Source organism: Rhea americana, unplaced genomic scaffold (assembly GCF_003343005.1).
Source record: "Rhea americana isolate MKP2758 unplaced genomic scaffold, rheAme1 scaffold_149, whole genome shotgun sequence".
Lineage (NCBI taxonomy): Eukaryota > Metazoa > Chordata > Aves > Rheiformes > Rheidae > Rhea > Rhea americana.
Window position 1 is genome coordinate 404,742 of NW_028185583.1, and position 16,723 is coordinate 421,464.

General features: G+C 37.1%; 1 protein-coding gene across 2 annotated transcripts in view; it reads right to left on the reverse strand.

The window, feature by feature from the left end:
• Nucleotides 1-16,723, reverse strand: part of AIG1 (androgen induced 1) — a 129,227-nt gene that overhangs the window by 77,915 nt on the left and 34,589 nt on the right. For both annotated transcript variants that reach the window (XM_085299265.1, XM_085299266.1), the window contains 2 exons: nt 11,015-11,170; nt 2,950-3,051 (listed from right to left, as the gene is read on the reverse strand). In XM_085299265.1, coding sequence (XP_085155391.1) covers nt 2,950-3,051; nt 11,015-11,170 — 258 coding nt within the window. The remainder of the gene's footprint in view (nt 1-2,949; nt 3,052-11,014; nt 11,171-16,723) is intronic.

Here is a 16,723-nt window from a genome sequence, read left to right on the forward strand (position 1 = left end):
ACGTTAGCATAGCTGCATTGGTTATGAATGAATCAACTGACTGAAATGTATCAGCTTGTGGCACTGTACAGTTCTATTAGTGATGACTTGTTACAAGTGCACAAAGCTGTATTATGAAGTTCTATCTGGACCACAAGACACCGCTTAACACATACAGATCTTTCTGTAGACAGGAATTATATATTGTTAACTTTTACGATATATATAATAGCAATACAATTCTTGACAGCATAGCAGTTTTATAGTCTGGTTAACAGTTTTTGACTTTTACCTTTCTATACAATGATGAATCTTTCCATGATTCTACAAAACTTTGTAACAGTATTAAGACTGAGCTGGTAATGGGATTGCATGACCTTTGGTTTTGTGGAAACTGTGATATCGCCAGTTCATTTCCTTTGTTTTCCACTTCTAGAGAGGAATTTTTTAAAATAAGGAATTTTTTAGATGTTGAAAAAAATRTTGCTAAGAAGGAGTCACATCTCTGAGTATTACCAAGATATTACTGTGTATGTGAGAATGTAGTTGTATATGATTATAGGCAATAAATTACTATAACCTAACAAAGTGGCGCACACAGTGCTGCACAGACCACTTCTGCCTGGGCCAATGCACTGAATCAGGCCAGCCATTTAAACAATTTTCTCATATAGTCTTCAAGACAATCCCTTCAACATAAATGGTTTTGATGTATGAATACTCTCGAGGATTTTGATGTATGTTCACACTACTAATGGAAATATGATTGCGATTACTAGAGACACAGATTTCATGGCTTTTCATTCCTTTTCTACTTGTAGATTTTGCAGAGTAGTATTGCCAGCTGAGCAACTTATTACAGCTGGTCATATTTCTGTCAGAAACTTTTGAAAATATGACTTTTCAACTAAAGTAGAGAACCTCTTTTGTGTGGAAATTGTTTGTTTTGGTTGAAATTTTCTGCTTATTTTGGCTTGTTTTCTAACAAAATTGTATTTAGGRAAAGCACTGTGAAAAAAAATGGACATTGTTGACAGGTGAAGCAACATTTGAGCACAGATCACTAGGAGCGGCACCAGGGACAGTAGGGGAAGCTCACAGAGAAGAGAGACTCATCAGCAATGATGCAAAAGTACCCAGTTCTCATTGACAGATTTCATTCTGCCAAGGGTGAACAAAACTCTTTGGTGAGTTTTGTTGCATAAGGTTAGGCTTCAGCACAACCCCCCTTCTTGTGTTCAGAACAATTATCGCTGAATTTTGTGCAACTGCTGTCAAAATGTGCAAGGAAAGTGGAGAATGAATGTTTATTCCAGTAAAAAACAATAGCCACGGATTTGGACTTTTCTAAAACTGTATTGCCAGAATTCCAACCCTTTCACCAAGGGCATTTCTAATATATTCTCTAGAATTTCTTAGTCAAAATTGTAACTCTGCTAATAAATGAAGTGCTAGCATTCTCATGGTAGTTTAAGAAGAAAAGATTTCTCCCCAAACCTTCCACCCTTATCCCCTAAACCTCTTCACATTATGATGGGCAATGCATCAGAATTAATTAGCATGAAAGCTGGTGAAGATAAAATAATGGCTCAAACATCACAAAGAATTAGACTGAAAGGTGGTGAAAAGCCCAACAGCCATAAGTCTCCCCTGTGACTGAGCGAAAGGAACAGTTGGATAAATAGGGACTGACACAGCAAACAATTCTTTTACAACAGACTTTCAAAAATGCCTTCTACAATATTTCAAATTGAAAATAAAAATGTCTAAGACGCTTGCACACAATTCATCTCAGCAAACTCCACAATATCCAAAAATTTCAAGCAAAAGACCCCTTTAAGTATTTCAGCAGGTATACATTTCTACAGAACAACATGAGCTTGATTTGCTGTTTGGTTGGGGCACAGAGGAGACTTCCTGAATACACAAGATCATTTGCTGTCAACGGCTTCTCAATGTACATTCATGAAAAATGTTATAGATTAGGCACTTTCAGTATGTGGAATGTCACCTGGAAGAAAGGTCATCGGAGTTGCCACTGAGGCAGTGTGAGAAAAGAAAAGCCAATATGTGCAAGTGTGTGACCTCAAAACTCAAGGGAAGACAGTTTGAACATGCACAGTAAGAGTGACCAGAAACTTTCCTCAGCTCCATATCCATATAATAATAGGCTGTTCCTTTCAAAACACAGTAGAATTACAGTATCTAGCCAAAGCTGATGCTCCTCTTTCTAGTAATAACCTTCATCCTGCTCCTTTAGAGAATTTAGAGACAYAATTTAGAAAGTAAATAAATAGCAATGCCACGTGCCCCACTTCACAAAGGGCAACATACGAAGCTCAATGTTAATGGATGAATCTTGACCTGGTGTGCTGATAAGCATTTACACCCTGAAGGATGAGCTCAGTAAGATCCAAATGGTTTGCCATGCCTTGATAGGAATAACAAAGTGATAGTAAAACATCTTGCACAGACACACCTGGATAAGAAGTGTGAAGTAAGCATGAAGCTTTTCAGCTCTGAGTATTGCATAAACAGTAGTGAACACCTGTTGGCAAAGTGTGGTCTTCATTTTCCCTTACCTTTTAAACACATAGTTGAGAGAAGGAATGTCCCATTTGACAGATGTACCATTGTGACTTGCTAGAGATGGAAGAGAAGGTCTGTTTTGTTCTAATGAAACTACTTTAACAATTACTGATGCAGCAATTTAAAAACTGCTACAGCTTTGTGCTAGTGCACCTAATTCCACATTTAAAAAATACTCTGATGCAAGTTAAGCTATGTAAGTTTGATGTATTTGAGTAACCAGTAGTTATTTTGATTTTTTTCTACAAACAAGTCCAGTAAACATACTTTCCCCAAATTAGCCTCGGATGTTGGAGGCACAGGATCAAATCCCCACATTGTTTCAACCTAATGTATGACTCAAAGTCTCAAGGAAGAAAAGGTTTGCATCACTTTACTCACCATTCCATGATTTAGCCATGCTGGTATAAAATTATCAAGCAGCTTGGGGTAAACCAGTTCCCTGTCATAGATATAAATGCTCCAAAACATCGTCACAACAAACTAAGAAGGAAAAAGAAAAGAGAAAGACACTCTTTTAATAMACACTTCTGAGCAATTAGCTACACATTTCAGATAGCAAAATTAGGGATTTAAAAAATGATCTATGAACAGACACAGATTGGTCTTCAATTCAATCTTCCTTTAAGCCACAGTGTGAGTCTGGATTATTCTTTGCCTTAGTTGGGGTTATAATTTTTCTTTTCTTTTTTTGACATTCTGCCTGGGAAAAAAAAATCATTTTTTGACTTATATGCCTGTGGCCAAGTTACAACCGAGTTCTATATTTTAGTAGCAGATGTGGCACATAAATAATGTTTCACCACTAACAGGAGAGAAAACAAATGAAAAATTTAGGTAAAATCTGATTTAGAATTCATAGAACATACAAATTTGAGGCATTCACCTCAACAGAAGCTCTTGCAAAGATGGCTCTTTGTACTTTTTCATGTCAGTCATCAAAACAGGGTTATTAAAAAAAATAACTCTTGAAGTATTCCACACACAACTCAGGGACTGGGTTCCACAGAAAATAGTTCAGGTGTCCTGCTCACTTTTAATATGAAATTTGCCTTGGCTCTTGTCAGAGACTATTTACCAGGAGCCTAAAGAAAGATCACTCTTCCCTCTAAGCTGAGACAGGACAGGACAGGACAGATGGCTCAGAGAGAATGTGCACTAGCCTAAGCTTTTGCCAAAGAGTGCATTAAATCTTTAAAAGATACCCTGATGTTTGAAGCAGAGACAATATTAAARCACAAAAATACAAAGAAATATTAGTTTTAGCTTTCCTTAACTAGGGAGAAAACATAGAGTGCAGACTTATAATCAAAATATAATTGCTATTTTACCTTGAATTTAAGCTCATAATAAATAATAAAAGGCCTGTTGATTACAGTAGTAAAACCAGGTAAGCTAGACGTTTATAAACGACAATTTTCAGGAAGTATAAAGAGATCTTTGCACAGAAGTGACATGACTGAGTTTGAGAGACAACAGATATGGATTTTGGTGAAATCAGCACACAAGTGGTCAGTTACATGTGAACCAGTGCGGCCACTATCTTACTCTGATGTGTTAGGGCTAATATGAGGGGACAGTAAGAAAAAGTGCAAGAAATACAGGGTCAGCAGAGCAAGGTCAGCAAATTACTAGTATGTGTGGTAGTGTAGGTATAAGTTGTTTCATATGCTTTTGACTTTGGAAAGTTAAAATTGAGGTTACAGTTTATCAATGGCACCTTGTTCTAACCACCGACATGCACACTCGGGGCAGACAGCTATGTGAATGATCTGAACCACTACACTGTTCCCTCAGTGTGCATACAGTACATAGTTTCTTGGTTTCCAACACACTTGTCCATCTGTTATGATGGCTACTGGTGCCTGGTCAGATTAAGCTTGGACCCTTTGACTAGTGCACAGATGCCAGGGGAAAAAGAAAAAAAAAGGTTATGACGGACAGCCTGAAAAATATTGCAAGTGTAAAGTACCCCACAAGAAGTCTCTTTTCTGGGCCAGTATTGGCACTGGCACAGCATAGCTTTCTACACACCTGCTGACACATAAGTGCCAAAGTATGAATAGCTGAACAGCAGGGAAAATGGAAGCAAAGTATCCTCATCTCTATCGGCTTCCTAGAAGTCATGTATTATTACAGTGGGTCTGAGAACCTGCTAAGACCAACTGGGATATGAAAACAGATTCCCAGGTACATGAAGATCAAGACTGATGATGGTTTTTTTTCCAAGGAAGTTTTATAGCAAGGAAAATCACACAGGATTAGGTTGAACCGTATTACAGTGAATATAACAAAGCTGGCATGTTTTGACCTGTGATTTTTGTAAGAAGTAGAATAAAACAATAGACTTTGCCAAGAAGGTAAACATAAGAAAAGAGGCGATGTGCCATCTGTCCCTTAACTAACGTCAGCCAATGGATGGAATGAGATCAGCCTAGCTGTTTGCAACCATCTGGAGTTACAGACGGCAAATGCTGCTTAGCAAAGCACACACGGTAGACATAAGGTAAAGGAAGTGCGCAAAAAATAAAGTGTTAGAAGACTAACCTATCACAGGGGACATACAGACATGCAGCTAACAGTGCCCTGGGGAAGATCCCATCCAATGATTGAATAGTTCACTTTCACTTTTTTAAAATTAGCTCATTTGGATAAAATAAGAACTATAACGAGGACACACTACTTAGTTAGCTTCCTTGACTGGTCCTGAATTTATCCCACTTTGATTAATAAGCAACTGTTGCACTGCTACTTTTAAACCACCTCTTTACTATTCTCATACCTTTGTATGGTATAATTTTATTTGGGTTGGGTTTTGGCTAGATCACATACAGTCATCCTGTAGAAAAACAGGATTTAGTGAGCTACTACTTCATATTGCCCATATAAGGCCCACTCAGAATTGTAACACCTGCGATTATAATCGCATCTTCATTATGGCACAGTCCATTGCTATTGTGGACAGAGTCACGGTACTACTCTTAAAAGCTGAGCTGAACAGGCTGCTCATATGCATGCATGTGCATACACGTGCTGAGACTTTCAAGGACCCCCATAGTTTTCTTTCATCTCAAGGTAAAATGACACAAACGTCACTCTTCCACTTCCTCCTTAGACAAACCCAAAGACTGGAATTCAAGGAAGAAAACAGCAATTGCTTTTATGCTTCTTTGCACAGGGGTGCCCTAACACTATCAACCTGCCAAAGACAGAAATTACTTACTGGTTAAACAGTGTAATTTCAAGCACTATACAAAAGAACAAAAGAGACCCTCTTTTGCTACTTACCCTATTCTATGGACACTACAGACCAAAGACAACCTCAAATTTGCAAGTATGCCTTGAAAATTGTTTGAGAATATGGAAGAGGTCACTTATCACAGAGTATCACTAACTAAATACACAGCAGCAAAACAGAGGGCCAAAAATAACACACTCTTTTCYCACTTGATGAAAATATATCCTTCAGTTTTTGCCATCTATCTTCGAAGTTTCAGAGAAGGACATGAGAAGAACATGTGGCACTAGCAAGGAAGAAATTTTAAAGGATAAATCGGGAAATTTTTGGTGATTCAAAAGGTAAAACAAGTGGCTTTATCAAAATACCACAAATAGAAGCAAAGAAAAACTAACAGAGGAAAGCCAGCAAGAAGAGTTGTGTAATCTGCTGTTTTACATAAACCCATCTGAGAAATCTTATACAAATGAACAATGAACCCAGTGGAACTTTGTTTTCCTGCACTAYATAGTTTCGGTTTTGGCTATGCTGTACAGTGAAGTTCAATCAGTTCCTGGATAGTTTCAAGACAAAGGAAAAAAAACCTTTGACCCTGACCAACATTTCTTCTAAGCATGTTGCTATGCAGTTAAAGGTAAGCTTTCTGGCTGTCTCCCAAGACAGCTCTGATTAAGCATAAGTAAAAATATATTGTCTATGAGCATCTTTGATAGTTAAAGACATAACATAYAGAAGCAAATTGTTACTAAAGGCTTATCCCAGCAAGTACAAACTGGCACAGAGCTGGCTTTAGATGGGATCTAATGGTAGCTCCAGATCTCACCAACTGAATGTGATAAGGGCCAGTGAAGTAAGTCACAAGAAGCAGCAGCTGAAAATCAGGAAAGATTCTCCTCAGAGAAGAGACTTCAGCAGTTACTAGTACTACTGCTAGCTCATGTTTTCATCACAAGTTGCTATTTCAGCCCAGATAAGGGCAGAATCTAAACTTGGAAGATTTTGGCAAGGTCCTCTCCATTATGGAAATAGAACTATTTTGTAGGCTGGTCAAATAAGAAGATAAGTAGGAGACATTGCAGCAAATGCCTACACATCTATACTTGTGATAAGATCCCCRAGAAGCATTACTTATTTTCAAATGAAGAAGGGTGATCAGCTTTTCTTTTGATTGTACCAGTGCCTGCTTAAAATACCACATAGAAATAAGAGATAAGGAAGCATGTCTGGCTTTATCTATTTTGTATCACAGATTTTTTAAAACATAAATTTAAAATATAAAGAAAGTGAGAACATTCTTGCTAGTTTAGACTCAGAGCCAAATAGTTGAGCTATTAAAGATACAGAATATAAAATATATAAATTGCACAGTTTGTGATTTTCTAGACAACAGTTTCTTTTTTAATATCTAATAATACACATTTTCTTTCTTCTTCCTGTTTCCACTAAATACAGGCTTAAGTACCTAGAAATGCCCATTTTATCACCTCTTTCTCTTGTATCGAACAAATTACAAGAAACATATTGATAACACTATATACAGTTTACACAAAACACTAATTAGCTATGGAAACTTGGCAACTATCTTGGATCTATGTTGAAAAAATGGAAAAGAATAGGGATAGTCTAAAAATGTTGATACAGTCTTTGACTTTTAAGCTCATCTTTTCTCCATAAAGGCCATTTTTTACAATGATAGCAGTGTAAATTATTTCCAATATAAAACTCCTTTACACTGATAAAGAGGTGTTAAGTGCACACAGGACAGATGAGAAATAGTAACAAACTTTTTAAATGCCTATGCAAGCATTTTTTCAGTGGACATTTTCTGATCTCTCAGTCATTTGAATAGTACCGTAAGCTTACAGTAAAAGGCTAGAAAGCTTAAAAAGGGCTTTAGCTTAAAAAAAAGGCTAGAAAGTGTTGCCCCAAGAGATTTTCAAGGAATAATGCTTTACTGCATAGAAAAAATTTCTGTTCATTTCTGATTTCATTTTTTAAGACCTTTACTAGAAAGAGCAACAAAAGGTAAATAGCATTCATTAGGTCCTCCAAAGAAGTTCATGTTTATTTTCTGATGTTCCTAAACCTAACAATAGGTTGGCAATTCACAGTTTTATCTGAGCCCTGGGGGTATACAAAGTACTACACAACACTAGAGAAGATTTGATTTGCTGCAAAGATTTTGAAAGATTTGATTTGTTGTAAAGCCACCCAAGGAGACTGCATGCCTTGGGCTGTGGAGTTTACTTCGCTTTCAAAGGTGGAAGGAGGTTGGTGGTCAGACTTCCCAGGTGGCTTACATGTAATACTTTTTTAGGAAGCACTAAAAATGAAAAGCTTTATTTTGTTACATTTTTTTTCACACATCATTGTTTGACTTGGGAGTGGAACCCTCTTTTCTCATTTATTTTTCAGAACAAGCCATCTCAAGGGCTTCAGGAAGCAGGAAATTAAGAAAAAAATTGTGCTGATTAGCTCTTGAAAAACTAGTCAGTAGGCTTTAAAATGTTTCCCTAGTATTTGCGTTTTTCCCTAAACATGCCCTGTATAGAACACTCAGTAATAAAAATAATTTAGGTGTTAAGGTAATGTTAAGTATTTACGCATGACCACTGCTGTTGCATCAGAAACTCAATATGGATTTTATTCACATCTATTTAATCTTTCTGTTTTAAGATTTCATCATGTCACTACTGGAAACGACTGAGAAATTCTATGGAAAGCTAAGTGGGGGATTCTCAAAAACACCCCTGAAACCCCATATTTGAACTTCTCTTGATTTGTTTTGTTGAGTGTCTTTTTGTTGTTTTGTGTTGCTTTTTGAGTGAAGAAGCTGTGAGAGAATCTGGGAAATGAAGGAACTTTAACTTTTTCTGCAGATGCTCCAGTTTATAATAACCTCCTCCTAACAAGCACCTCCGACGTATTAGAATTTGACTATATACTTTCTTACACATAAATAACTCTGTACAGAACACAACCAGCACTGGACATTTGCTCCCTTTGGGCTTAGGATTTTTCCTACCTGTTATCACAGGGCAGAAAGCCCCCAATGAGTAGGTCAATTTGTGTCACTTTCTGCCATCCCCCACGGTTCTGGCTAATGCTTCAAAAAGTAGTAACTGCGATGTGATGAGTGCAGTGAAAGAGGATCTAGTTTCAGGAAGGAGCTGCACTCATGCAGGACCAGATGTTCAGAGATGTAAGCCTCAGGCAGGTTACTGAGGCCAGTGATATATTTTGAAGCTCTACTGTTTATCTCCCGGTAGCCAGGAAAAGAAACAACAATAAAAACAACCTTTTCAGGCTTTATAGATACATACATTTTTTTTTAGAAATTCAAGTAAAAAAAGTGTGGTAAACAATTGTTCCCTCTCACCATGGAAAGGTCACCTTTAGAAACGAAGAGTACCTGTCCAATGAGCATGGCCCTTCTTACTATTTTCTGGAATTTGTGAGTAAAATGGAAGTTGTTGTGTATATGTAAACCATTGAGAAATGAGCTAGCTTTCAGGTATGCAGATTTTCTCTTGGGACCTGCAAACTTGTAGATGTYGCAACAGTACTTCCAGTGCTGGAAATGACTAGTAGGTACTCCTTGTTTATCAGTGGCAAAAGAAATAATGCATGAAAGAAAGGCTCAGAACACATATTTTAAAATTTCTCTCAGTATTGCCAAGGCAGAGAAAGGTGAGATGCTCAAAGATCTTGAAACATTTCAAGGTTAGAAACATTGCAAGGGTGGAGAAGTACACAGATATCAGTGTGAAGCTAAAATAGAATCCCTGAATCCTGAATGTCATGGCAAGCATGAGAGGACTAGCAAGAGAGCCAAAAGGGTTGGGAAAAYGTGTGTTTTGATGCATGCAAAGGTTTACACTTGCAGATTGAAAAAGGCACTTAAAAGCTTTAAATAAAGATAAATAATGTAATTTTGTTCTTTTTCATTCCTAGTATCAACACAGTACAAAAAGCATCTGTTGCCAATCACAGTCACAACTACTTTGTAATTCCCAGCTTCCCTTCAAACACAAATTTATCATTTATCTCTGCACACATAAAATTYATATTTGCAAGCCTGTTTATTCATAGATTTTTATAAATTGTATTAGTTGACATAGGTGTTTCTTCTACTATGGCTGGAGAATTGCAGCTCATTACCCCAGTGAGAACTATGGCAGCTCCCAAGAGATAAGCCATGCAATAAGTGAAGGCTAACAATTGGGCGTTTTATGAAGGAAATACTTGAACAGTGTTTCACATTTTTTTGCATTCTCTAACTTTGTTAGAGTATTCTGTATTTCTTCATGTATTGTGAAAGCCCACATAAAAGATGAAATCACTTGTTAATGAAGCATCTCTGAGTATACAAAATTATACTGTATTTTGAACTTTTGAAATTAAAAATTAGGAATAGTTTGATCCCAATTTCCAATAAAATAATACTTCAATTACAGGTTCACATTTTTTTTAATGTACTAAATTTAGAACTATTTTGAGTAGATCACACTTGTAAAAATCTGTGAAATCCTGAATTTAGAACTGCTTTCAATGTGTGGTATGTGACACCTCAAGACACTGAGCACTTTTTGCCATTGAAAGCAAAGCGCAATGTCCCAGTAGAGGAGAACCTGAACCAAAGAATACTTTTACTTTGAAAAAGACCTGTAAAAAATCATATTATTCAATTCTGTCTGTATGCCTTTTCACACTACTGAAAAACCTTTCTTTTCCTCCCCCATTTTCCTCTGTTAGCTCTGAATGCCCTGTAGGATTAATAGGGAGCAATCTAGACTTTAGTTTCCCTTCTTCTCCATGACAGAATAGCTTAAATGCCAGTCAGGCTGTTACAATGTGAAAACACATCTCGGTCAGCATTTTTATCACTATCGAAGATGAGAAAAGACACTAAAAAAGCACAGCTTGACTCTTAAGACTCTACCGGTAAAATTCACGTTTGAAATGACTTGCACAATCAAGTTCCTATTGTAAAGTACATTTTTTTATTTAATGAACTCAAAATAATTTTAGTAACATCAGTAATCCCTTATACGCCAGATAAATACAGAGTAATAAAACCACCTCTACCACTTTTCTTTTTCTGCAYAGTCTTTTTCCAAGAGGTGCAAAAAGCCTTGCAGCCAGAAAACAATCAGTAAATAGCACCTGCTCTCCCAATTCAGTAAAGACCAGTTACACCATACTTACCACTCCAATGGGGAAAGCTAAAACAGCCATCATCCAGTCACGGAGGGAAATGAGCTTTTTCATCTGCCTTTCTTGTTCTTGGCTGTCATTTCCCTTGGTGAGAAGACTGGAAAGGTCRGTCAATACGCAGATCCCAAAAAAGACAGCCTGGATAACCTGCACAGAAAGAAAACCAATTCTAGAACACTGAAAACACCAGACATTTGGTAGAGAACAGGTGCAGAGATAGGCACACATGAGGACACCAGTGCAGATTTGACATGGGGAATGGGAAAATGCCTGCTGCTTAATATGAGTAGAATTGTTCACATAAAACGTAAGTCACTTGTGCTTTTAGACTGAAAATTATCTGTGTAAGTAATATGGCTCACTTAAATTAGTTTTCTAATATTTTGTCCAAAATATTCACATTCTGAGAACACTGAAATAAATGCTTTGAGAAGGAAAATGCCAGTGCACAGAAAATGCATTGATTAGGTAATTAGCAAGCTTTAAAATTTTGGTTTTGTTGACAGAGGGTTTGGTGTCCATTACCTCAGCCAGAAGATCCTGGCAAAGCCCCCCAGAGATATCGTTGTTCGTTTTTCTGGAGGAATCTATGTACACAGAAGGCTTGTTCCAATGGTGGAGCTTTCCACCATCAGCTCAGTGAGGACTGGACTCTAATGATCACCCCCTCCTTAACCTTGCAAAGGCCACAAAGCCATAACGTTGTCCTGGATGGTGGAAGAAGTGAGAAGCACTCCCTATAAAAGCAAAGGCAAAGAAAAAGAAGAGCAGCTCTTTCTCTTGCGTCAGGAGCAGYCTCTGAGGCCTCTCTCTGCCTTAGACAGTCCATTCAGAAGTAAAAGACTTTCACTGAAATTCATCATGCATTAAAGGCTTTGACAAATCTATCCATTCAATTCAGATAACAGCAATAAAACACTCAAGCTGCAAGAGTTCTTCAAGCTACTTTCTTTTCATGATGGAAAACTGTCACTGATTTGTCATTATCTTGTTTATGTATTTGCTTGTGATGTTCTGAGCTTATCCATGGTATTAAATTGGTAATTTAATAATCTGAACCCACTGATTTGGTTCAAACTTTACTTGATCTCAGTTTGATCACTGCATTTTTCATTCCTAATTAGCTTAGTAAAATTGTAATAAGTTAGCTYAGGAATGTTCTTGCCTGATGGCGTATTAACTTGCTCATCCTTTTTAATACAGTTCAAAGAAAGTGCTCAGAGCTTGTTTACTCACTTAGATTGAAGCCTAGGTCACAAACCCATACGCATCAGGTAACCTCAGGTAAGAAATTAGTAAGATACTGGTGTGGTTCCCACATTGTATAGTGATTCATCAAAAAACATAAACATATGCTTAAAATACATACCAGATGTTTTTCCAAACAAGCATGGAACACTAGTTTAAAAATCTAATTGTAAGCTGCTCTTCTAATTGGGACCTCATATCAAGCAGCAGACCATCAATAAAAAATACGAATAGGAAAGGCCCACTTTTTGCAAAATGTAATTTATTATGTGCATATATTTTTGAAGAATTTAGACTATAATTAGTGTCATTAAAAAAAACCCCTCAAGATAGTGGCCCCAAATTTGGAATACGGTAGGGAAGGAGGAGGAGGGAGGGAAAAAGTGAGGAAGTTGGAATAACAATATTAGACACTTCAATACCAAACAGATGTTGACTACTAGAAAGAAATCCAGAGAAGTGTAATGGTTGGATGCAATAAAGTACATTCTCTACCTCAACAACCGTTATATAACCTCAACAATGTGGCCAAGATGCAGAATGATATAAGCAAATACTTGTAAATTCTGGCTGTAAAGCTGTGAATGACAGACCTTCAAATGTTCCCTGAATATCCTCTGTCATCATCATCATACAGGAACTGCTTGCACTTTTGCTGCCAGTGCTCTCCCCTCTCCACAATGTAGATATATATATTTTGCTTGATAAATAGTATAGAACATAGAGGAAGCAACATTGGAAAACATTCCCTGAAGCCATGAAACACAGCAGACCATTAGTGTTAGAATTGTATATTGAGTTAGAAATAGGTATTATTTCAAACGAGTGCTTGCAAAGGTTATCAGTTTCTACGTAACTCTTGAAAGACATTTTAAATAAAATTTGGGACTCCTTGGAGCCATATAATCATATGCGCTCACAATGCATTTTTTCATATTATGAGTTTGAAATAAGCATTTAGTAGAAAAAAAAAAATCTCCCCATACTCGGCCCTTTTTTTCTATCAAACAGATGGMCTATTTGGAGAGAAGGAATAGAAGAACTAACTATGTATTTGCTTTACTTAAAAGGAGATATGTTAGCCATCTACTATTCATTCAAGAATATGAATGGCAAGGAAGGAAAAAGATTTAAGACAGGATTGAAAAAAAAAAAAGTGTATCTAATGGTAATGAGATCAATCTGGGTGTAAAAAAGTTTAGGCTGAGTACCAGGAAATATTTCCTAACAGTGTGTTCTATTAGACCATGGAACAGTTTCTCAGAGGAAGTGGTGGAAGCCTCATTGCTTGAGTCATTCAAACTGATATCGGACAAAACATTCAATAATGTACTGCAGGAAACAATATTACACTGGCAGGGCTTGGATGTGTGACTAATAGACTGTTTGCAGCTCTAACCATGATTCCCTGAAATGATATCTATCCAAGGCAACATAGACTCAGACAGTCTCACACCCAGTTTCCAAGGGATTTGAAATGGTACATCCACTAGTCAATCATAAACTGAACAACTTCTCTCCCCATTTTCCTGCTGTGTTTCAAGGGAAAATGTAATGACATTACAGTGAATAACTGAAAATTCCTAGAGGAAAAGAAAGTACCCAAGATTTTAGAGAGTAAGTATAAGGAAACTATTCTATGAAAAGAATAAACCCTCCCCCCCCAAACTACCAGAAAAATCCATGCAAGAAAGAGAAAAGTATGTATTTACTGAGAACTACTGAACATTGAGGAACAGTGAAAAAATCCCACAGTGTTCCAGGAGAAACATTTCTAGCTATCCACACAAATTACTCACGTACGTTAGTTATAATTCTTTCTTTTCTAGAATTTGTAAGAATATTCTTCTGACAACTGGCAACATCCAGACCTCCAGAACTGCATGAATCTCAGCAGCATAAATTCAACACCCAAAGTCAGTAACATTTACATCCTTTGTGGGTCTGGCACAGGAAAGGCATAACATACAGGTATTGGTGGTTTATGGTTTGAAAAAAGTTTTTAAAATCCATGCTCTTTAGTGTGAATTTTGCAGAATGGATGTGAAAAGTTCACAGCAAGGGAGTAGAAACTCATAGAGTCATAAGGTTGGAAAGGATCTCTGGAGATCATCTAGTCCAACCCTCAGCATAGCCCGTACAAGGACTGAACCTGCGGCCTTGGCATTAGCAGCACCACACTCTAACCAACTGAGCTAAACCTGTCCCAACTCCCTCTAACCAACATTCTCCAAAATACCCTGACGTTACCTCAGATTTGGGATCCCATTTTCAAAACCAGGACCTCAATATCTGCAGGTGGTCAATCTATACATGGAACGGTACCAGRATGTTAAACAATTAATTGCCTTTTCTTCTTGAAATGTAAGCAATCATAGCATAAYGGAGAAAATATTTTCCAATTTTTGTCTCTAAGTACAGTTTGATGGAAAACAGTGATTTAGAAAATGACAAACACAAATTTGACAGAAAACAGCCACACCTTCCTTACACCATGTAACAGCAAGAGAGAGGCAGAAGTTTGTAAGCAGAGTCCTCAAAAATAAGTCACTAAAACAGGCATAAAATGTTAGCTTATTAGTAAGCTACAACCCCTATTTTTTTCCACTGAAGTCTAGAGGGGCAAATAGTAATGTAGTTGATATTGTAACACCCATAAGGCTTTGATAAATAATGAAAATTAATGGCAATGAAAACTACGGATATTTCAGTAATACAGATTTATTAGCAGAGAAGTAACTTTTTAAGATGCAACAAGAGAAAACTGTTACGAATTGAAGAATGAAAACAAGCAAGCAAGATTTTATTTCAAATAGCGGTATCTGTTTAAATTAAATACCAAAACATTTTTTAGTGCTTCTTATAAATGATTAGGACCAAATAAACTAATTGTATATGTCTGTCTCCTATGGGAAAACTAAGAATTGTTTCAGGAAGGGCATTTTGTCACAAGATGCTCACTGAAGGATAGCAGCCAATGACCTCTCTGTACCTCCCCTAACTCAGCTCCTTAGAGCCTTAGCCTCTCAGGTTGAATGTCAGAAAATGTATTTCCTTGTAAACCTTTCTCCAAGCCRTGGAGACTCCTCCCTCTCCTGTTCTGTAGAGCTTCACAGCGCAGATAAAATCTCTGCACAATGGAGGTCAATGGAAATTCTGTCAYTATTCTTAACAAGGCAGAAAACTCACATTAAACTCTTCAAATCTAGGGTTTCATTGCCTGTGGTCTGATACTCTTTCAAGCTAACTCGTGTAATCAGACGCACTCCTTAGAGCTCAGGGCAGAAGAACCGGAACAAGCTGTGGAAGCACTACTATTATTCATGAGTATTTTTTCCTCTATCTGCCTTTGATAATGGACAATTCACTGTTCTTCAGTTTATCAGTTTTAAAGATTACAATACATCCCTTTCTACAACAAGGCAGAATAGGCTGGCAAATAGAGGGGGCTGCCAGAATAAAACATACTAGGAACAGTCAAGAAATCAATAAAAAATAACAAGATAGCATGGAAAATGAAGGAACTTTAACACACACCAGAATGCCCATGTTTGCACATAAAGTGCCTGCATGTGCATACATTAGTACTTGTGCCTCTCTTACCCARGCAAGTTTCCATTACTAAAAGGTAATACTGCATTGAAAGAAATCTTAAGAGTTTGCAGATATAACATATTTTATTGGGAGACTAATTCATACTTGAAAGTGCTAAGCTGTCAGGGGTGAGCCCACAGCACCCTGGCTAGGATGCCAGTATTGGCAGGAGCAATAAAAATCAGAAGTTCAGCTCTACCAATATGTGAAATCAAATTGCTGAAAGCTCTAATTTTCAAATACTTCACATTTTRCAATCTGCCATATACAGAACATGGTCTGATTTTCCTTTGAAATAACAAGAATATGATTACTAACCTCAGAATATCTGTTACCACCCTTTGTCACCTTGTGTCACTTTTGCTTTCATTCTGTTAGCCTCTAGGCACTATTATCTGATATATAAATGTATTATGCTTCAGTAATTAGGGTGACCGTGTTTTAAGAAACCCTGAAATAATTCAGGCTATATTTTTATCTGCTTGCCCACTGTAAACACAACTGATTGGACTCAGTATTTTGGGACCATGCTTGGTTTGGATTGCTGTGTATCTGTCAGTACATAGACACCTGTGGTGTACAGTTTGCACCCTGTGACAGCCCAGTTATCTGAAGTTGAAATACGCTGAGCAAGTGCACTTAAGCTGAATAACAAACTATTTTTTATAGAAGATGTACTGGGTTTACAGAATGAAGCCATGGGCTTTAACTGTTTATTAAATCTCCTACTACTCTTGACTGCACGAAGCTACTGGTTTGTCTTGTCCAAAGCCATTCTGTTTCTACCCACTTTTACCTTTAGTCTTGTCATTTCTTTTCCTTTTTTTCTTTTTTTTTTTAATTTTTAACAGCAAGCAG